The sequence below is a fragment of the Fistularia commersonii genome, chromosome 12, assembly GCF_037954325.1.
Source record: "Fistularia commersonii isolate RoL2024-O1a breed Wild chromosome 12, RoL_Fcom_v1.0, whole genome shotgun sequence".
Taxonomy (NCBI): domain Eukaryota; kingdom Metazoa; phylum Chordata; class Actinopteri; order Syngnathiformes; family Fistulariidae; genus Fistularia; species Fistularia commersonii.
This window is the reverse complement of record NC_141295.1, coordinates 8,422,334-8,441,654: the sequence shown is the minus strand read 5'-3', so window position 1 is coordinate 8,441,654 and position 19,321 is coordinate 8,422,334. Positions and strand designations below refer to the sequence as shown.

Sequence of the window (19,321 nt, the reverse complement as noted above, 5' to 3'; positions counted from 1 at the left end):
ATACATTATATGTTTGTCTAAGTTAAAGAAACACATGTGTATTTGTATGAGAACTGTGTGTTTAAGAAATAGAAGAAACAAGAGTTTATCATTGGAGATATGCATTTGTTTAAGCATCTGTCTTCTTCTTCTCCTTTCGGCTTTTCCCTTCAGGGGTCGCCACAGCAAATCAACCTTCTCCATCTAACCCTATTCTCTGTATGCAGATTATATGTGGCTGTTTGCTAGCCTTTGAGAGAGAGACAGAGAGAGAGAGAAAGAGAGAGAGAGAGAGAGAGAGAGAGAGAGAGAGAGAGAGAGAGAGAGAGAGAGAGAGAGAGAGAGAGAGACAGGGGGAGTGTGTGTCAGAAATGGAACATGAGACTGTGGGTTTGGTTATTTGAGAGAGGGGGGGTAGAGAAAGAGTGAGAGAGAGAGAGAGCTGTCCAGTGTGTGTGTGTGTGTGTGTGTGTGTGTGTGTGTGTGTGTGTGTGTGTGTGTGTGTGTGTGTGTGTGTGAGAGTGAGTGTGTGTCTGAGTGTGAGTGCGTGTGAGCTTGGCTAGAGAGAGGATATTTGTGTGTACTTTGTGTGTGCGAATGTGTTTGCGTGCCTGTAAGCTTGAGAGGGGAGGTGTGTGTGTGTGTGTGTGTGTGTGTGTGTGTGTGTGTGTGTGTGTGTGTGCGTGTGTGTGCGTGCGTGTGTGTGTGTGTGGGTGGCTGTGTGTGTGTGTGTGGGTGGCTGTGTGTGTGTGTATCTGTCTGTCTGTCTTTCTATCTGTCTGTCTCTCTGTATGCCTCTGTCTTTCTCCTTGTGTGTGTTTGAGAGAGAGAGAGAGAGAGAGAGAGAGAGAGAGAGAGAGAGAGAGAGAGAGAGAGAGAGAGAGAGAGAGAGAGAGAGAGAGAGTAAGTGCTTGTTTGCGTGCCTGGATGCATTTGTGTGTGTGTGCTTGTGCATGCATGTGGGCCAAAGAGGGGGAAGGGTGTGTGCGTGCATGTGTGTGTGTGTGTGTGTGTGTGTGTGTGTGTGTGTGTGTGTGTGCGTGTGTGTGTGTGTGCATATGTGGACTCTCAGTGCTGTGTGTCTGCATTTGGGCTCATGCACATGTGGGTCTTGTGTGTGGACTTTGTGTATTTTTGCCAGATAGGTTTGCGTGTATGTGTGTGCGTACACAGACACATGTGTGTGTGTGTGCGTGTGTGTGTGTGTGTGTGTATGTGTGAATGAGTGGGTGCGCATGCATGCGTTTGCATGTGTTTCTGAAGCTGGAGTGACGAAAAAAATATGCAAGGAACGAAGAACGAGACAATCAATTGAGAAGGTAAGACAGAAGGAGAAGAAAATTGAGGGAGATATTGAGGGTCATCTCACTGACAGTGGAGTTGGGATCTTTTTTGATAGGACAGAATTCCAAGAGACCCATTTAATTAGAAATGAATAAACACACACACACACCAGAATTGTCAAACAACATGTCGTTAACATTCGTCAGGCAACTGAAGTGTTTGCATCACATAACTTAACCTACTTCTTGCAATTCAGACTACCTGAAAACCAATTGCTCATCAGAGCTATCAGAAGTACTCTAAAAATGTCTATTATGTCCCTATGTCTCAAAAAGACTTCATAGGAATTGGAAAAAATTGAGCCGGAATAGGTTCCAGCCCCCTTGTGACCTCGTGGCTGCAGTATTAGTGGTATAGACGATGATGACAAATTGTTCTTTGAAATACTTCATAGTAGGTTCTGAAATTGGTATTGGAAATGTTACTTTGTGGCCATTAAATACTCAGTTATGTGAAAAAATGTATGTACTCTTATAAACTTTAAGTTGTGTCACATGGTATTGAAAACATCATAAAAAATTGTGATGTCAATCTATTATTAACATCATGTTTGTTAAAAATGCTGAATAATATTGAAAGGTGACCTGAAATGATTATTATATATGACTGTCAGCACAGGCAAATGCTTATTAGTCTGGGCCGGAAATATGTGTAGTGATTGGGGAGAATTGGTTTTTCAGGGGCCTATTCAAACATGTCAAGAGCACAGAGGTCAAATGTTAATATATCATGCTAGTGTATTTTTTGCAACAAAAAAATGTGCATTTTTAATGAGAACTGCAACAATTAAGTGTTACTTAGGCTAACACTGAGGTAACCATTAAATTAGGGTTAGCAATGACTGGTTGCTCTCATTCATACTCAGTGTAGTATGCTTAAAGTACATACTTTACAGCAAGTCATAAATAATATATTAAACATAAAGTGTGAGTGCTATAATTTTTTTTTTTGCAAAATACTCACAAAATGTGGTAATTTCTAAAGAGCATGTTGATTGTTTACAATTTAGGAGGAAGATGTCAAATGCCTGAAAATCAAAAGGGACAAAACTATTCTCTTAAAGCATCAATCATACTACAGTCATACTATAAATAACAAGGCTTCCAAAAAGATCACTCAAAAGTCTATTGTCCAGCTTTGAGAGAGATACAGATTGAATCATCAGTCTTACTGTGTAAACTACAGTCTGTTTTTTTTTTCGAGCCACCTCTGACTAGTTCTACCGCTCTCTCATTGACAAACCCTAGACAGCTGTTGCTCATGGCATCATTTCAGTCCTCTTAACATTATTCATTCTGTTTAATAATGTGATGTCCATTTTGTCACAGATAATACTATTTAGCTAGCCCCTGACTCCACCGCAGGTCAAACCAGAACCACTTTCAGTCTGTTTCAGATCTTTTCCAACCATCAGCTTATAAACAAAGACTAGTTTAAAATGGGTATTTTCTAATTGTATCACCAAAGTTGATAATCCTTCCCGCAAAATGGTTCGCAATTTGCATTTACTTACTTTTACAAACATAGATCCTAGATTCACTTTTGATTTGAAATGTAAAAACCCTATTTGATGTCTTGTATAGAAAGGATGTACACCTGCCTCCAAATTAAAAAGTTGTTTACTTTCATGTTAGTCACTGCACTTGTATCCTGTGACGTCTTGCTTCTCAATCAACACAAAGAGGAGTTAACATTTTAGAATTACTTTTAGCCCTAATGTCAGGTTTGAAACTGATCATTGCTTTTATTTATCACCCTTTTTATTGCACCAAGATAGTTCAGAATCAGTTGTAGACATCGTCCACTTTTGAAATATATGAAAGTGCAAACTAACTTAATTCTTTGGTCATATATTTTCCATTTTAAAGCTTGTTTTATTTTTGGTTGATTCTATTTAATGTTTCTTCATTATTTTCAACATTGTGGGATTTTTGTGGTTGTGTGTGTGACCTTTTTTCTGTTTAAATAGGTTTTCTAGGGTTTCTCTTTGGACATGAGAGTAATTATTAAATCACTTTAATACGGCATGGTTATGGCATAAATATTAAAATTTGGTTGATTCAATAAAGGCAGTGCTATAGTATTATATAAATACATAAAATGTGCCTTCACTTCGATTACAAATAATACTCATATTCCTGCTCTCTATAAACCATATAAACTGTAACCAAGACTATGGATCTTATCCTGATCTATTTGACTGATTTAAAACTTTAATTATATAGAATTAAATGCCAATTTGTTCTGGAAGATCTGTTGGAATCCAGATGCTGCTGGTGAGTTTTGCGTGTCACTTCTCTGTATTGATGACTTTATTTGATTATATTGTGCACACTTAATCCTCCCTCTTTAGCTTTGAGGGAGAGGCAGTGGTAGGATGCAAGTTTATTAAATTCAGTGTCCTCCAGCAGGTTTTCATGGTGAAAGCATGCTTCACAAAGAACGAACTGTGATGCAAATACACAACGCCAGGTTATGATATTATTTGCTTTGATATTGTTTTCATAGACATTTTTTAGATGCTTTGCCTCATGTTATCCTCTCATAATGATTCCACCACTTGTTGTCATGCATGTATTTTATGTACTGTATATGGCAACTACACTGCAGTATTCTGGAAGACAGCCATAAAAAGAAGATATGCCATTAAATATGTGAGGCTTTGGTCATAATAAAGTGCCTTATCTTTTTTTATATTAAACTTCTGGCATTGAGTGGCACTTTCACAGGACACATATTTTTAAAGCCTCTTTGGCACTAATGTAGTTTGAAGTAGCTCATTTTACCTGATTAACAAAGTATTTGAATGCCCTGAGGTCTATTTTACTATTTTATAATATATATTATTTTTTTTATTTGTATGTCCCAAATTTGTGTATTTTACTGTTGCAGAGGGGAAAAAAAACACTTAAATGGAAGAGAAAATCCAGACATTTTTAAAACTCAAATGCAGATGTACACTCTACTTGCGCTCCCTTTCCAGTCCACTGTCAACCATGTGAGCACAGTATAAGGAGTCAGAATGGTAGTGGGGTAAAGCAAAAAGAAGAGTGCGCCAAATCGATATGTTTTAAAGATCTGCCCCATTATCTGTTTGTCCATCCATACACTTTTTCTTTCTTTTTCATTTTTTCTATTCTTCCTCTGTCTGTTGCTTTTTTCCTTTTTATTTGTGTGACATGCAGAAAATACAGACATTCAATCGGTTATGAACTCTTCAGAATCCAAAGTAGAACCTTGTACTCTAGTTGTAAGCATGTCCAATGTCATATAAGTATGAAATAAGAATGACTTGGAAATAATAACAGAATTATCCTACATGTTATCATTCCCAAGCCACTACCATCTCCTGCAAACCTGGAGAAGACTCCTTTTTTATTGAAGGACAGTGATTTCTCATTTAGAACATAAATATATGGGAAATAGAAACTTTGTTTTCTTAGATATAGATACAGATGTTGACGTAGACATGATGCTTTAGGTTTGTCTAAAAATGACGAGAAATGGATTCTAATGCTTTTGTATGTGGGAACCCTCACTATTCTTCAGTCTGTTGAGGTATTGGGAGCAAGAACGTGTTAAATTATCTGGATAGAGAGGGCGACATTTGCAACAATTTTATTTATTTATTTATTTTATTTATTTGATTCAGTCAGACGATGTGCTTGACCATTTAGAATTCACTCAGGTAGCTCTTTTGGAGCTCTCTAAAGTAAAGGTTTCATTGTGTTGATCTAGGGAGTTAGGGTTAGGGCTTGGCTGTGGCCCTCATTCACAAATATTTTTCTGATGTGTTTTCTAGAGTATTAGCCTCATATTTAAGCTTATTCTTAATAATATCTTGAAATCCTAAACTCAACTGTGTGTTTATTCCTAAAGCCGTTGTCTTCTTAAGAGTGAAACGCATGCCCCAGTTGATCTTATATAGCATAAATTAACCCTAGCAATCCCCAAAAGGTGGTAGCTACTGGCCACAGGGTCATGTTGACACTCTGATTTTACACTCAAAATGCTAAGATGAGTCCAGAAAAGTCAAGAATCCCCGAATGAGAATCTAAAGATGTAGAGCTGAACATGTATGAAAATCTGGTGAGGAGCAACTGAAGCAGCATTGACATCAAACAAGCTGTCATGTTCAATAGCCTCTGTGGGAGATATAAAAACATAAGAAACAAGAGATGAGTTGCACTTACTCATCATTTATCTGAGGAAGGGTGCTGAGTTCATGGCATGACTACAATAAGGAGGGTCTCCTTATTTCTTAAAACCTTTACATGTACAGCATAGCATATGAGGCAGTCTGCAACGCCTAATCCTGACATCCTGAAATATAGGTGTCGGTCAAACAGGCCTATCCGCCAACAGCTTGACAAGTGCATTCCCAAATCAGACATAATGCACTTTTTCATTTTTGTAGTGAGTTGAAGTGTGGCTTAAGATAAAAGCACTGTATCAAATTGGTCTATTAAGGAGGCCCAGTTTTATTATTTTAGTGGCTTGAGCAATAATTTCAACTTGAATTCAGTGTGTTGAAAAATGTACTCTTGTTTGGCATTTGTAGTATATATTAGAATTGTGGACATATTGAAGTTGTAATTGTGTATTATAATAATTATCATTATATAATTGTGTAATTTGGGGTCTTTATTGACAGTTACATTGTTTTAATCCTGATTTAGATGTCAAATATCGGAAAATTACGATATTGTGGCTGAAAACAAAAACTCCCGCCATGGAAAACCATGTTTGTTTTTGTCAGAAAAATGTCTTTAAATGACAAATTAATCACCAGTGTTGTATTTTTTTCATTGTTCTTTAATGGAGTTATCAGGCGGCACGATGACACAATGGTTATACCGTACTTCGGCCTCACAGCATGAATGACCCCTGGTTCAATTCCGACCCCTTTCTGCGTGGAGTTTGCATGCTCTCCCTGTGTCTGTTTGGGTTTCCTCCGGGCTCTCTTGTTTCCTCCCACAGTCCAAAAACATGTTGCAGGTGAATTGGAAAAAACTGGGAAATTGCCCCGAAAGAGTGAGTGGGGCGGGAAGGTGGCACGGTGGTTAGCGCTTCGGCCTGATAGCATGGAGGACCCTGTGGTCTTTGGCCCTGCGATTGACTGGCGACCGGTCCAGGGTGTCTCCTGCTTCTCACCCTATGACAGCTGCGATAGGCTCCAGCATACCCCGTGACCCTGTGGGCAGGATAAGTGGCAGACGATAGATAAATGGATGGAGATATTATTTTATTTTTTCAATGTTTATAGTTTTATGAGATCGTCATTCCCCCTTAAGAGTTGTAGGCTTCATGCCCACTCAAAAGCTGCTCACTCTTTGACACAGCAGTAAAACACATGTTTTTAAATCTTTGATTATTTTGTAAAATAAATGTTAATGCCAGCGCATCAAAATGTCGGATGATTTGTCTGCAGATGACTTAGTCATGTGAAGGTAGAATATTTTCTCTAATAAAAATTACACAAAATAAGGTTACATACTGAATCAGTTTTTAGTTTGTGTTTCTTACTTCTTTGTTTATCCAAATAAAAGGTCGAACACTGTTTTCAACGATTTCTTGTGCAGCCATCAGCTTATTGATCAATCTCTCTCCTGACTAATGTGAAGTTTGGACAGGAGGCCAATTGATTAAATGATAATAGGGTGTGTGTATGCTTATGTGTTTACTCCAGGCGTGGCTGTGGAAGGAAAAGGAAAGGGACTCCTGTGAAAGTCTTTGTGACTCCCAGTGAACAGGAGAACTTCTCAGAACATACCTTTAGCGCAGGTATGTGTTTTCTGTGTGTATAACATCTGCATGCCAATTCATTGATGCGATCAAGTGATATGTGCTTGTTTGTGCACGTGCATCTGTCTGTGGGATTGTTATGGAGATGAAGCTGATGCAATTGAGTGTGACCTACTTTTTGTGAGTATGCTTGTCTATGTATGAGGCGTGATGTGCAGCTTTATATGTGATCTAGAAGATGGGGTGATGACCTGTGTATCTGTGTTCGTGTGTGTGTGTGTGTGTGTGTGTGTGTGTGTGTGTGCGTGTGTGTGTGCGCTCCCGCATATTTCTGTGTAATCCCTTTGTACTGACTGTTTCTGTGTTGTCAGGTGATCGCAAGGAAGCTACAGAGAATAAACGATCCACAGTGGATGGATCATTGTGCAACACAGAGTCTGCCTCTCACAACTGGTGAGTTTCCTGTTTTTTTCCTCGGTAACTTTTCAAATGTGCTTATAATGTTTCACATGCAAGTTCCTTTGGAAGTTCAGAATGGTCACATAGGCTCTGTTGGCCATACAAAGGAAGCTTCTATGAGTTTTGCTCCACAGGTCAGAGTCAGGCCAAAGGGTTATCAATTTGGCGGTACAGTCAGGTTTATTCATACTTAATAAATCAAGTGAGCTCAGTTGACCAGATGCTGGAACTAGAATTAAGATCCACTGCCTCAAGGCACTAGACATGGTTTAAACACTCATTCACACATGTGCCCTTTACTATTAATGGTCTTGTACTTTCCCTGGAAAAACAGTTCATTGAACATCCTTCTTTTTCTTTAGTTATTATCATCTCCCAACAAGTATATTGAAAGCATTTCAGGCTTTAGCCTATTTGTTAGTAGCATTGCATTGTCCTATATGACAAGATGCAAAAGGTTTTCGTTTTGTTCCTTGTATTATCACAAAAAACATTACAGGAATTTGAATTAATTCACAAAATAACAATGGGAAATGAATATAAAACTGAAAAAATATTTTCTCACAGACCTTGTGAAGATACAGCGAATACCATTATAAATTATTTGATAAATCATTTTGATATTTTTGGATAGTAGGGAGATACATGTTTTCATTCCTGTTAACACCATTGTTTTATTGCAGGAGATGAGAAAAAAAAATCTGTAATGAGGATTTGCCTTTTACGTTCTAGTGGTCCATCAAATCAGGCTCATGACAAAGTTTTCAATGGAACCAAGACTGGCTCCAGTTCAGCCTCCACACCCACTCCGGCTGCTTCCTCAGCTCTCACTCCAACACCAGTCCCGGTTCCTGCCCCGACCACAGCAGCGTCAGCTCAGTCCCCGGCTCTGACCCCAGCATCCACAGCTCCAGCTGCCCCGACAGCATCTGCTCCCGCCCAAGCAGCCACTTCATTCCCTCCCTCCCCTAATTGTCGCATTCGAGAGGTTCACTGTGGGAGCCAGGTGCGATTGGTCGTCATCGCCATCAGAGACATCACCAAGGGAGAAGAGATCACTGTGGACTACAGTCTGACAGAGTGGGGAGAAAATCTGGTCAGTACCTGTATAAAGCCTACAAAAAGAAACAAGCAAACATGACACATGTGTGACTTATTTGAATTGAAATTAGAATTATTACGTACCCCTTTTCCACATTGCCTTCAATCAGTCACAATAGTATCCTTCAAGTATCTTCACTATCTTCAAGAGGACACCACTCAGCAGCTGTTGGACATGGACGTTTTTTTTTACAAAAAAGTCAGTTTAGTTTCTTTAATCTGGCGTTTAAACAAAACAAATTTAGTCTTAAATGGAACCAACCATTTCATCAATCACGAGGTTAAGCTAATGGAATCATATCATTGAATTTTATTTAGCCTTCACATGCACTGATAGGCCCTCACACACTGCGCTTGTCTCTGATGACTTTAGATAGGCCAGCAAATGTTGTCACACACTGTTGTTCTCCTACATGTGCATATATGAGCGTGCACGCATGCGCACACATGCATCATTTGCATTCACGTGCTGCATGCACACACACACACACACACACACACACACACACACACACACACACACGCACACACACACACACACACACACACACACACACACAGATACATACATTTAAACATTAATGCTATATACTCAAACCTAAGGCATGGCGTTACCATGGTGATGGCCAAGCTCCAGTACTCATCTATACTGCTTTAGTAAGAGTAACCATGGTTATTACATGACATCTGTTCCTTTAATAGGTCTTGGTGCTTTGGATCAATTAACATATTAAAATGATACCAGGATCCCCAATATAGACATGGATGAAATTAAGAAATTAACATCAGAGGATAAGAAGCACTACAACCGCACAGAGTTCTTTATGTAATGTCTTAAATGTACCAAAGTAAAGTCTATAAAGTTGAGCAGGTTTTATTGTGGTAAGTATATAGTTGATTTATGTAGTGATTAAGCTGGTGATTGTATGTCAGTTAGCAGCATTTATTGCTTGCACTCCACAAAGCGCAGATTTGGCATCTTAATCAACCTCTTTGCCATCAACCAACTGCAGTGGGGTGTCTTTCTGCTCTCTGATTGACAGCAGAGGCTGATTATGATGGTAAAAATTAATTAGTACTTGGCCATCTTTGTAACGTGACTACTCTTTGCTTCTCAGGGTTTCCGTGGCTCTGTCTCTCCAGCACAACACGGGTGCAACTCTGACACCGAGAACAATATGAAAAAGGTAAGAGCCACCTAATTCTTAATATTCCAAAGTTAGAACAGCGAAGCAGTTTTCATTTTATTAACTTCAGATACAGTAGTTATTCAGCAGAGGCCAAAACCTATGCTTGTCGTTTTTGTAAAATAATAAATAAAAATGGTTAATTCTCTCAGATAGGACATGATGCTATCTAATGATATATGCTATCTAATGATGATTGGGTAGATGGGTAATCAACTAGTTATTGGCATTCACATTCAATAGGTGGATTAAGTGAAATTCTTGTGAAATTTCTCTCATTTTTGACACATGCCTTTTATACAGACCCATTGAAATGATCAGCAGAAAATTGGTACCATGATCAATCCTGTATTTTTGGGGACTCAAAAATGTTTATTACTTACACCACTGAGAAACCCATGTAAATCCCTCATTATTTAAAAAAAATCCCATATTCATTTAATAGCTTTAATATGTAATTTGATCATCCTTGAATCCATCTTCTGCCACTTATCCTGCACTCAGGGTTGCGGGGAATGCTGGAGCCGATCTCAGCTGTCATTGGGCTAGAGGCCCAATGACAAATGGACTTTAAATGAAAAACTCAAAACTAAGCATGATTTACTTTAGCATATATTTTCTGAGCACATTATTATTTCTTTTGTTTTGACAAATTCTTCATTTTGGTGCAAATAATTTACCATTGGGTATTATTTTAGTATGAAGTTTCACACTTGATGACCTCTGAAAAATGAGCTGTAAAGGGATGTAATTAAGTACACAACTATATTGAGTATTGTGAATTATATATATCTAAATCCATGGTATATATTCACTAAGATATATTATTTTCATGCACTAGATGACTGTTACAAACAAAGCAATAATTTGTTTCTAAGTAGGGTTCTCCACCTACTAGAAAAAACTCTTTCTTTGGGAGTGAACTTTTGGTTTTTATCCTTTGCATTTAAAATGGGGAGCTATACTTTCCATTATACTGCCCTTGGTTTAAACCAGGTACCTCTCTCACCAAAATCACAACCATAAAAATAGAATGAAAACCATAAATCGAAGTTAAAAAAGTGGAAGTGGTTACTCGACCCGAGGGCTCCACTAAAATTCTCACATATTTTGTTCTTTTGTGGAAGCCACCACCCCATTTTTTTTGCTGTGTCTTAATCTGAAGTAAATCAAGCTTTAAGTTTTGTATATAAAGATAAATTTAGGTGCACCAACAACTGACATCCCTGCAAACCTTTTCGGGAACAATTGTGAGGTTGTTTCTTCTGTCTGTTGGTATCAGGAGGATGAGCCTCTTTCCCTGACAATCCAGAAGCAGCAGCAGCCGCAGAAGCAGCAGCAGCAGCAGCAGCAGCAGCAGCAGCAGCAGCAGCAGCAACAGCAACAACAGCAGCAGCAGCAGCAGCAACCTCAACATCAACAACATCAGGAGCAGCAGGACTATGTCACCCCTTCCTGGTCCCTCTCTCCCTCCTCTTCCCCCATCTCCCACTCTGACGCCAGTGACTCAGATGCAGGAGAGGAGGACAACACCAACCCCAGGGGGCGAACCCCACGTCGGCGCAAGAAACGTCGCGGTACTCCTTCAAAGAAAAAGATTCCTCATCGGACTAGTTCGGGGCAGCCACCGCCAGCCACATCCAACAGCATTCCTCATCATAACCGTCCACTTCCATCTTCCCACCAGCCACCACAATCCTCCTCCCCTTCCTTGTCTTCCTCATCTTCAGATAAGCCTGTGTTCAAAGCACCAGCTCCGTTGGGATCCAACAGCACGAGCACCCCCAACACAAATGTCGCTAGAGGAACAATGTCCCTAGACTCTATTCGCCAAACTTGTGACTACTGTGGGCGTCACTTCCGCTCACTTGGCCGTCATTTAGACAAACACCATGCTCACCAGCCCGATGTGTGCTCCGCCCTTGTGGAGCGCTACACACAGATGCCCCGCCTGCATGCACAGAATACCAACCCAGCCGCTGCTCCGAGTCAGCAACACACAAGGTCTTTACACACAGTGACGCAAAACCGCACTTCAGAACTTTCACACAGTGGTGTCCAGGACCTCTCAATTTCTCCATCCCCCGTCACGGCCGCCAACCAATCGTCCGGCTTCTCCGGGAGAAGTTCTACCCCGCCTTCTCAGACACCTCCGCGAGGACAGAATGCGGTGCCGGTGTCTGTTTTAAAGAGGAGCCCACCCCCTGTGGCCGTGTCTTCATCAAGAAAGGGTGGAGTAAAGAGGCTGAAGAAAGAAAGGCAGGAGGAGGAAGAGGAGGAGGGGGAAGATGGAGATGTGGAAGTAGTGGAGGTCACGAGGCCCAAAGAAGAGGAAGATATAGATGTGGTGTGCCCGCAGTCCTGTAACAAGACTTCTAAAATGATGGAGCAAATAAAAGAGGAAGATGATAAGGAGGATGAAGAAGATGATGAAGAAGATGAAGAGACTGGAGTAATGGAGGTGGAAGATGAAAGCGGAACAGAGGATAAGGAAAAGGACATGCTGAGGTAACCCAATATTTAAGCTTGCTTTTGATCAAAATACTGATTCATTTACTTCTCAGCACAAAGTTGTGTCCTCCAATCACTTTTTAGTCCATAAAATATTTTTCCAGGTTAAACTAAAGCAAATTCCTCAATCGTACATAGCCCGAACACCATGTTCATCTTCCAAAAAATGACCAGCACATACTCCCGCACAGCCACAGGCTGTCTGTCTCCATTGTTGAGAGGACAAAGGCAAAAGGAAGGGCAAATGGAATTCATTTAGATTGTACGACTTTATTTTAATAACACTCAAATCCCTTTTCACTGTTACCTGACTCACTCTCGCACAAACAATCACGCAAAGCTCATCTTCTCGGTACCAATCAGCTTTTCGGGTACAACTACAAATACACAGTTAAACGTATGATAAAGCAACCATCAGTCTTTGATCACTAAGGGCCAATAAATAATAAATTGTGCACACACAGTTATAAAATCCATTTTTGGTGTTCTGCTCAATTAAATAAACAAATAGCTGAACTAATAGCTTATTTCCTCTCTTCTTCCTTTAGTTCCGGACGTCACCACATGCTACCCCTCCTTTCATCCCTATCTTCTTTGGTTCTGTACCTCCGCCGGCTTCAGCACTCAGCCTTCTTGTCGCTGTCCCGTCAGTTGCAGTCAGCTGAAGCCTGGCGTCTTCTCTGCCACTCCAGCCTGGCACTTCTCATCCTGTACAACCGAAGACGCGAGTGTGAGGTATCAAAGCTGTCAATAGCAGAATACAGAGCACGTGTCACTCCCCAGTGTCCTGTACCCGTCCCACCCGGTGCCCCCCCTGCTCTCACCCCACTCGAGGCTTCCCTGTCTCCCTTTGAGCGCCTGGTGCTTCCCCATCTCCCTCGAGTAGGGGTTCAGGGTAAACGTGGACGAATCCAGCCCCTCATTCTTCCGCCGCACTGTGAGCCTTGCCTGGAGCTCCTCTTGCAGACACGGCAAGATGTTGGGGTCGATCCTGCCAACCCGTATGTCTTTGCCAGGCCTTACCACTCCCCCGCCACACCCTTGCGAGGTACCGACCTACTCCGCAGCTTGGCCCGCTCCAGTGGTACCCGCAATCCCAGAGCACTGACCCAGACCAGGGTTCGGCGCCAGGTTGCAATCTTGACCCAACTGCTGCTTCTTGGAGAGGGAGAGGAGCCGGGGCAGCCTGGAGGCAGCGCTGTGGAGAGGTTGGAGCACTTCCTTGAGAGGGAATACCATGTGACACAAAACTGTGCGGGGATCGGCCAAGATCCGGGACTGATGGGCAGAGTGGGTCGAGTTGTGCTTTGTGGAGAGAGGGATGGAGTCTTGTTCAGAGGAATGAGCCTGAACCACATCTGCCTAGAGCTGGATGGTAAGATGGATCGAGTGATGCTGTTATTTGTGTCTGTCTTTCCCTTCTTTTGAAGTGTTTGAAATGGGAATAAAATCAGTGATAATGTTCAGCTAATGAAGTTTCTGTCCTCTAGTTATGTCAGGTAACTCCGCGGACTCGTACTCCGAAGGAGACTCTGAAGGGGAACAGATAAAGGAGAAACCAGACACCCCCTCCCCTGCACCCGAACCTCCTCTAAATCCTACGCCCACCTTGCTGTATGTTAGGAAGGGCAAGAACAACGGACGAGTTGGGCGACCCAAGAAGCTCAAGAGCTCTCAGCCACTCTCTCTGCCTCCTCCTCCTCCATTGCTGAATCGCAGGAGAGGCTCAGGTAAGCCTAGATTATTAAATCTATAACAGCGTTAAATGGTGAGATGTGAAAAGGAACTTCACGAGCGAGTTACAGATTTGTTTGAGCGCATTTTGTTTCCCTTAAACATGGATTTCTCTCTTCATCTCAGGCAAACGGGGGGTCCTGAAGCGTCCCTGGTCAGAGGCTGAACGTGCAGCAGTTGAGGAGCATCTCACCCAAAATATCACCGAGCTTCGTGTCCCTGCCAAGGCCGACTGCGAACGCTGCCTGCAGCAGTGTCCCCTGCTCGTCAGCAACCAGCGTGACTGGCGAGCTATAAAGTTTTACTGTCACAACCGCATTCAGTTGCTGAAAAAAAATCAGCGCCGTGACAACGACCCCCAACCCCTTACTGTATGTTGAGAGGAATCAGTTTTTCAAGAAGGACAGGGAGAAAGACCTTTGGGGACGGGAGGAGCGGTGGGCAGTGTTCTTAAATGGCGCTGTCCAGGAAATGCACTAATTTTTACATGACTTGTCTAAAATTTCATGGTCCTAAATTTTTTTTTTGTTTATTTTATCGCTGCGGATTTAAATCTGAACCCGAATGAAATCTGTAGTCGAAGCTACACAAGACAACAGATTGAAATTTCACATTAGCTGCTCTAAAGTTAAGGTCTTACAAGTATGAGGTGTTCTGGGTTTTAAAACAATGATGCCCAGCATGTCAAAAATGGTGCACTTGGACTGCCGCCATTTGAGACCTCAAAGACCAGAAGGTTGGCTCCAGTGTTCTGTTGTACATGGACTTTTTTCTCCCTCCAGAACTGATATGCTCTTCTAAAATGTAAACAATTGAGGAAAATTAACCCTACAGTGTTGTTATATGAACGTTGTGGAGTAGCATTAGTGTTTTATGCACTTGGAGACATTGATAGGACAAATGACCTTTGACCTGGCCACACTTCTTGTAGGAGTGGCTTTATAATTAGACTTAGACTAACTACTGTTAAAGAAGTAAAACAAGCTCATTCTTCTTTCCATGTGGCTGACTGTGCAATTTTAACCATAGTTTCTGTTATATTTAGGTCCTAAATTTTCAGATAATATTAGGTACTAGACGACAAATTAGTTATCGTTCATGAAGTTTTTTTTTTAATTATTTTCCTCTTAATGGAACACAGCAGTGCGATGGAGGTCAATATTTTACAGCCTCCAGAGTGGAAGTTGTGGGTTTCATGTGAAAGACAATTAAATGGCGTCAGAATGTTGAGGTGTTAATTTTGAATACCTAAGATATTTTAAACTTCAAACCCCAGAAATGGTGGAACTGTTCTCAGACCTGTTGCGTTAGATGTGTGTGTTTCTTCACAAAAAAACAGGTATAGTTTTTCTTATCCGAGAAACAGTATCTTCATATTTCTACTTGTTTGTTGTTTTTTCTGCCTGTTGCACATTTGTTATTAAAAGCAGTAAAAGTGCTATAGGCCAATAACCTGGCTATCACTTTATATGTGGAAAAGAGACTCCTTGTAGTTGTGTTTCTTAAAAAGTGGGCATTTATCTGAGAAGTGATTGTTCTGTGTTTCCATTGTCTGTGTCGTCTTTTCCAATGGCTAGAGCTGTCTTTTTCCAGCACACTACACGATTTGCAGCTCCGATGGATTTTTGGTTTCAGTGTTGCTAAAAATCTGTATCCATCAATTTAAAACCTCTATGAAACCTCGAGAAGGATACTTGAAGTTATTTAAACCTTTTATGGAATCTTTACGTTCTTTCTTGCTCTAGCCCTGCCAGTTACATTGTACATAACAAATATCATAATGCTAACTGGTCGTCTGTGCTAGACTATATGTAGCCTTTTTCATTCCTGAGTTATCTGTACATAGGCCTGTTTGTAAATATTACTCAGAGAAACAAAGAAAAACATGTATGAAATGCCTCTGTTAATGTGTTATGATTTTTTTCTTTCTTTTTTAAATAAATCTTGTTAAAGCTTTAAGACTTGCGCAATGGTGAATTTGTTTACGATTGTTCATAGTTAATGACACACATCCTGTGGACATAATGGGGGATGATATCAAGACTGAGTGGATAAGACGACTTGGTGCAATTTATTCCCACAGACACTAGATGGAAGTGTTGTTTAGTATTTCCCAGGTAGTCTACTCAACCAAAGCTGACTGAAACTATTTGCACTACATACCCACTTTGGTTTCTTGAGCGTCTTTGTATCTTTTTCTTTTGGCTTTTCCCTTCAGAAGTCGTCACAGCAAATCAGCTTCCTCCATTTGATCCTAACTCACGAGTCTGAAGCTGGAAATTAAAGGTGTGATGCTCAATGTTTATTAGCAACTATGCCCAACAGGTGGGATGGGAATTAGAGGAGTCTCATCCATCTATCTGACATTCTTTCCACCGCCGGAACATTCCTAACAAACTCCTCCTTCAAGACAACTCCTACTCTATTTCTTGGCCTATCAATACCATGATAGTACAATTTAAAATCTGCTCATAAGTTCCTGTCCGTGCTACCTTTCCACCTGGTGTCCTGGACAAAGTACATCCTTGCATTCTCTGCATCATTGCCAGTCAAGTCTCTACCTTTCCTGCCACTGTCTAAATATTCAATGTCCCTACTCTGAGTCCAGGACTCTCGCTCTTTTTCCTCTTTTCTCTTTTTCCTCTTCGAAGCACGCTTCCTCGTCTCCCAAAAAATAAAAGAAAATCTACATTTCCAAATTCAGACATTTTGTGAATATATGTATATGTATATGTATCCTCAATATTGAAGATATTCAAAATGTATTTAAAAAAACAAATTCTGACATATTTTTCCATAAATAATCTCAAATTATGTTTTCTTTAGTGTAAAACATATATAAATAAATAAATATATGTGTGTATATATACTGTATATATCCATATATTATGAGTCATCTGTTTTGTTTGGTCCAGCAAAAACAATCTTTTGAAATATATTCTTAGTTTATTATTATTATTACATTTTAGAAACAACGCAAACTAACAGTTTTCCAAATATTTCTTTGGATACTTTAAGTACAGCTTATATTTATAAAAAATCCGGACAGTTTGTGATTGTAATCTTGAAGAGGACGATACAATAGTTTTCCTCTGATGTAGCACATTAGATTTTGATTTTGTCTTCAGTCCTGCTGGAAGTCCTTGGCTTCGAAATAAGTTATCATTATAATTTATTACTTTTATCTGGGTGGGTAAACAGTTCTGAATTTGTCTCATGACAAAAGACCAAAATTTTTATAAACCTTTATCTTCAGTGACAATTAGACTGAAACCGTAAAATATACACAGGGGAAAATTCACAAGGTTTGACATGATAGTAATAGCAAAGTTAAATCTGTACTGTTTACATTTTACTCAGAAAGAGCTGTCATGCAGTGATAAGCGAAGGCTTGTGCTATTTTATGTGCAAGTTTTGTCATATTAAGTGTAATTCAAGATACTTCCTGCCTTCCCTCTTCAGTGTACATGTTACAGTATAATCCTCTTTGCCTTTTAGCTGCTCCAGTCGGGGGTTGCTTCAAGATCTATTATATAGGATAATAAGTTTGAACGGTTTCAATACAATTTTTTTTTTTTTTTCATCAAACCTTTCCTCCAGCAAACTTGCATCTCGTTGATGCAAATGAATGACATACTTTCATACAGTGATGCTGGCACTGTATTTGTCTGTGGCAGAACTCTTGAATAAGTTGGAGAAATGATTACAAAAGGACCATTCTTGGGAATCATTTGACACTGATTACCTCAATCTTATCTGTTTCTATCATATACAATCCATCCCTCCCAAAATATGTTTATTATATGTCATAGTATTAACGCCTTAAACTTAATGATCCATAAAGGAAATTCTCAGATCCTCAGTTGTGTACAAAATTGTGACTTAAAACGCTGTTTCAAGTCAGAGATATTATTTACATTTTAGTTTGGATTTTAGAACATCTCCATTTCAACAACACCTAAAAGCTTTTGAGATAAACAAATGCTGTAAATAGGACTGAGGATGAATAATAAGTATACTTGTAAGAGAGAGAACAATATTGTCAGGGCAAGACAGGTGCATAATGGACAGTTTGCATTAAATATACCTTAAACTGTTGAAAATGTTGAATATTGGCTTGGATAAGAATGAACTGCAAGTATCTCCAAAGCAGCTTTTCAGTGCCTTGTATGGTGGATGAATCACAGACGGATCAATTTAAGGTCATTCCTCAAGGGCAGGGGTTAGAGATCCTGACAGAGTACAGATTCTCAGGACATAAACAAACACACCACACTGACTGCAGTGTCAGCTGCCACATCAGCAAGCTCTTTGTATTCGAAAGGACCTTAGAATTCAGATTCCCCACATTAGATGGATAGATAGACATGTCCATAATACCGCTATTTGGAGGCTTTTTAGAGCCTAACTCAAGAGACAGCATTTGATGAGAAGAAACATTCACTGGGTGTATGTGTCACCCAGTGGAAGAAATGCTTTTAGATGATTCATCTGACTCTAAGATCGTGATGATCATGACCATATTTCGGTTGCTTACCACACTACCTGTGTCACCGCTGAAATTGCACGAATCCATTTATCCAAGTCACATTCCATCCCGACCTAATTTATGAATAAGAACTAAAGGCCTGCTGTAGGTCATATATTGATGGCAAACCGGACAAGATCATCAAAGCATTCTGGCCAACAATTAGCAGCCACAAATTGTATGAAACTTTAAAATATAAAAATTGTGTTCTATATAATCCTGTCACTGGGAGGACGGTAGAGTTTTTTAAAGGTGTAAATGGAAGATCATTCCCTGAAAGAAAAACTGATGCTGAATTTTTCAAATTGATATTTTATCCAGTATGTGTGTGTGTGTGTGTGTGTGTGTGTGTGTGTGTGTGTGTGTATGTGTGTGTGTGTGTGTGTGTGTATGTGTGTGTGTGTGTGTGTGTTTGAGGGTAGCAAGAGAAACAGTATTCAGTTTGACACAATAATATAGATAGATAGATAGATAGATAGATAGATAGATAGATAGATAGATAGATGGATAGATAGATAGATAGATAGATAGATAGATAGATAGATAGATAGATAGATAGATAGATAGATGGACTTTAATTAAAGGCCACGCAAAGCAAGGTTTAATTTCTTCACGGCTTATAGACAATGGAAGACAATACCTGAACCCAGATACTGTCAAGCCTGAAAATATTGGAAATTGTGTTGGCAATATATTTTTCATGTTCTATTCTATTACATGACCAAGTGTAGAC

At 40.0% G+C, this 19,321-nt stretch overlaps 1 protein-coding gene across 2 annotated transcripts in view; it reads left to right on the top strand.

Annotated features, from left to right (window-relative positions):
• Positions 1-14,578, top strand: part of LOC147228686 (uncharacterized) — an 18,248-nt gene extending 3,670 nt beyond the window's left edge. The window contains exons 2-9 of one of the 2 annotated variants that reach the window (XM_086156829.1): positions 7,013-7,107; positions 7,440-7,521; positions 8,260-8,623; positions 9,747-9,815; positions 11,128-12,323; positions 12,875-13,701; positions 13,817-14,056; positions 14,187-14,578. In XM_086156829.1, coding sequence (XP_086012955.1) covers positions 7,013-7,107; positions 7,440-7,521; positions 8,260-8,623; positions 9,747-9,815; positions 11,128-12,323; positions 12,875-13,701; positions 13,817-14,056; positions 14,187-14,440 — 3,127 coding nt within the window. In that variant the 3' untranslated portion in view covers positions 14,441-14,578. Of the gene's footprint in view, positions 1-7,012; positions 7,108-7,439; positions 7,522-8,259; positions 8,624-9,746; positions 9,816-11,097; positions 12,324-12,874; positions 13,702-13,816; positions 14,057-14,186 lie in introns of both variants that reach the window. The other variant, XM_086156828.1, reaches the window with a different exon arrangement.
• Positions 14,579-19,321: the final 4,743 nt, after the last annotated feature.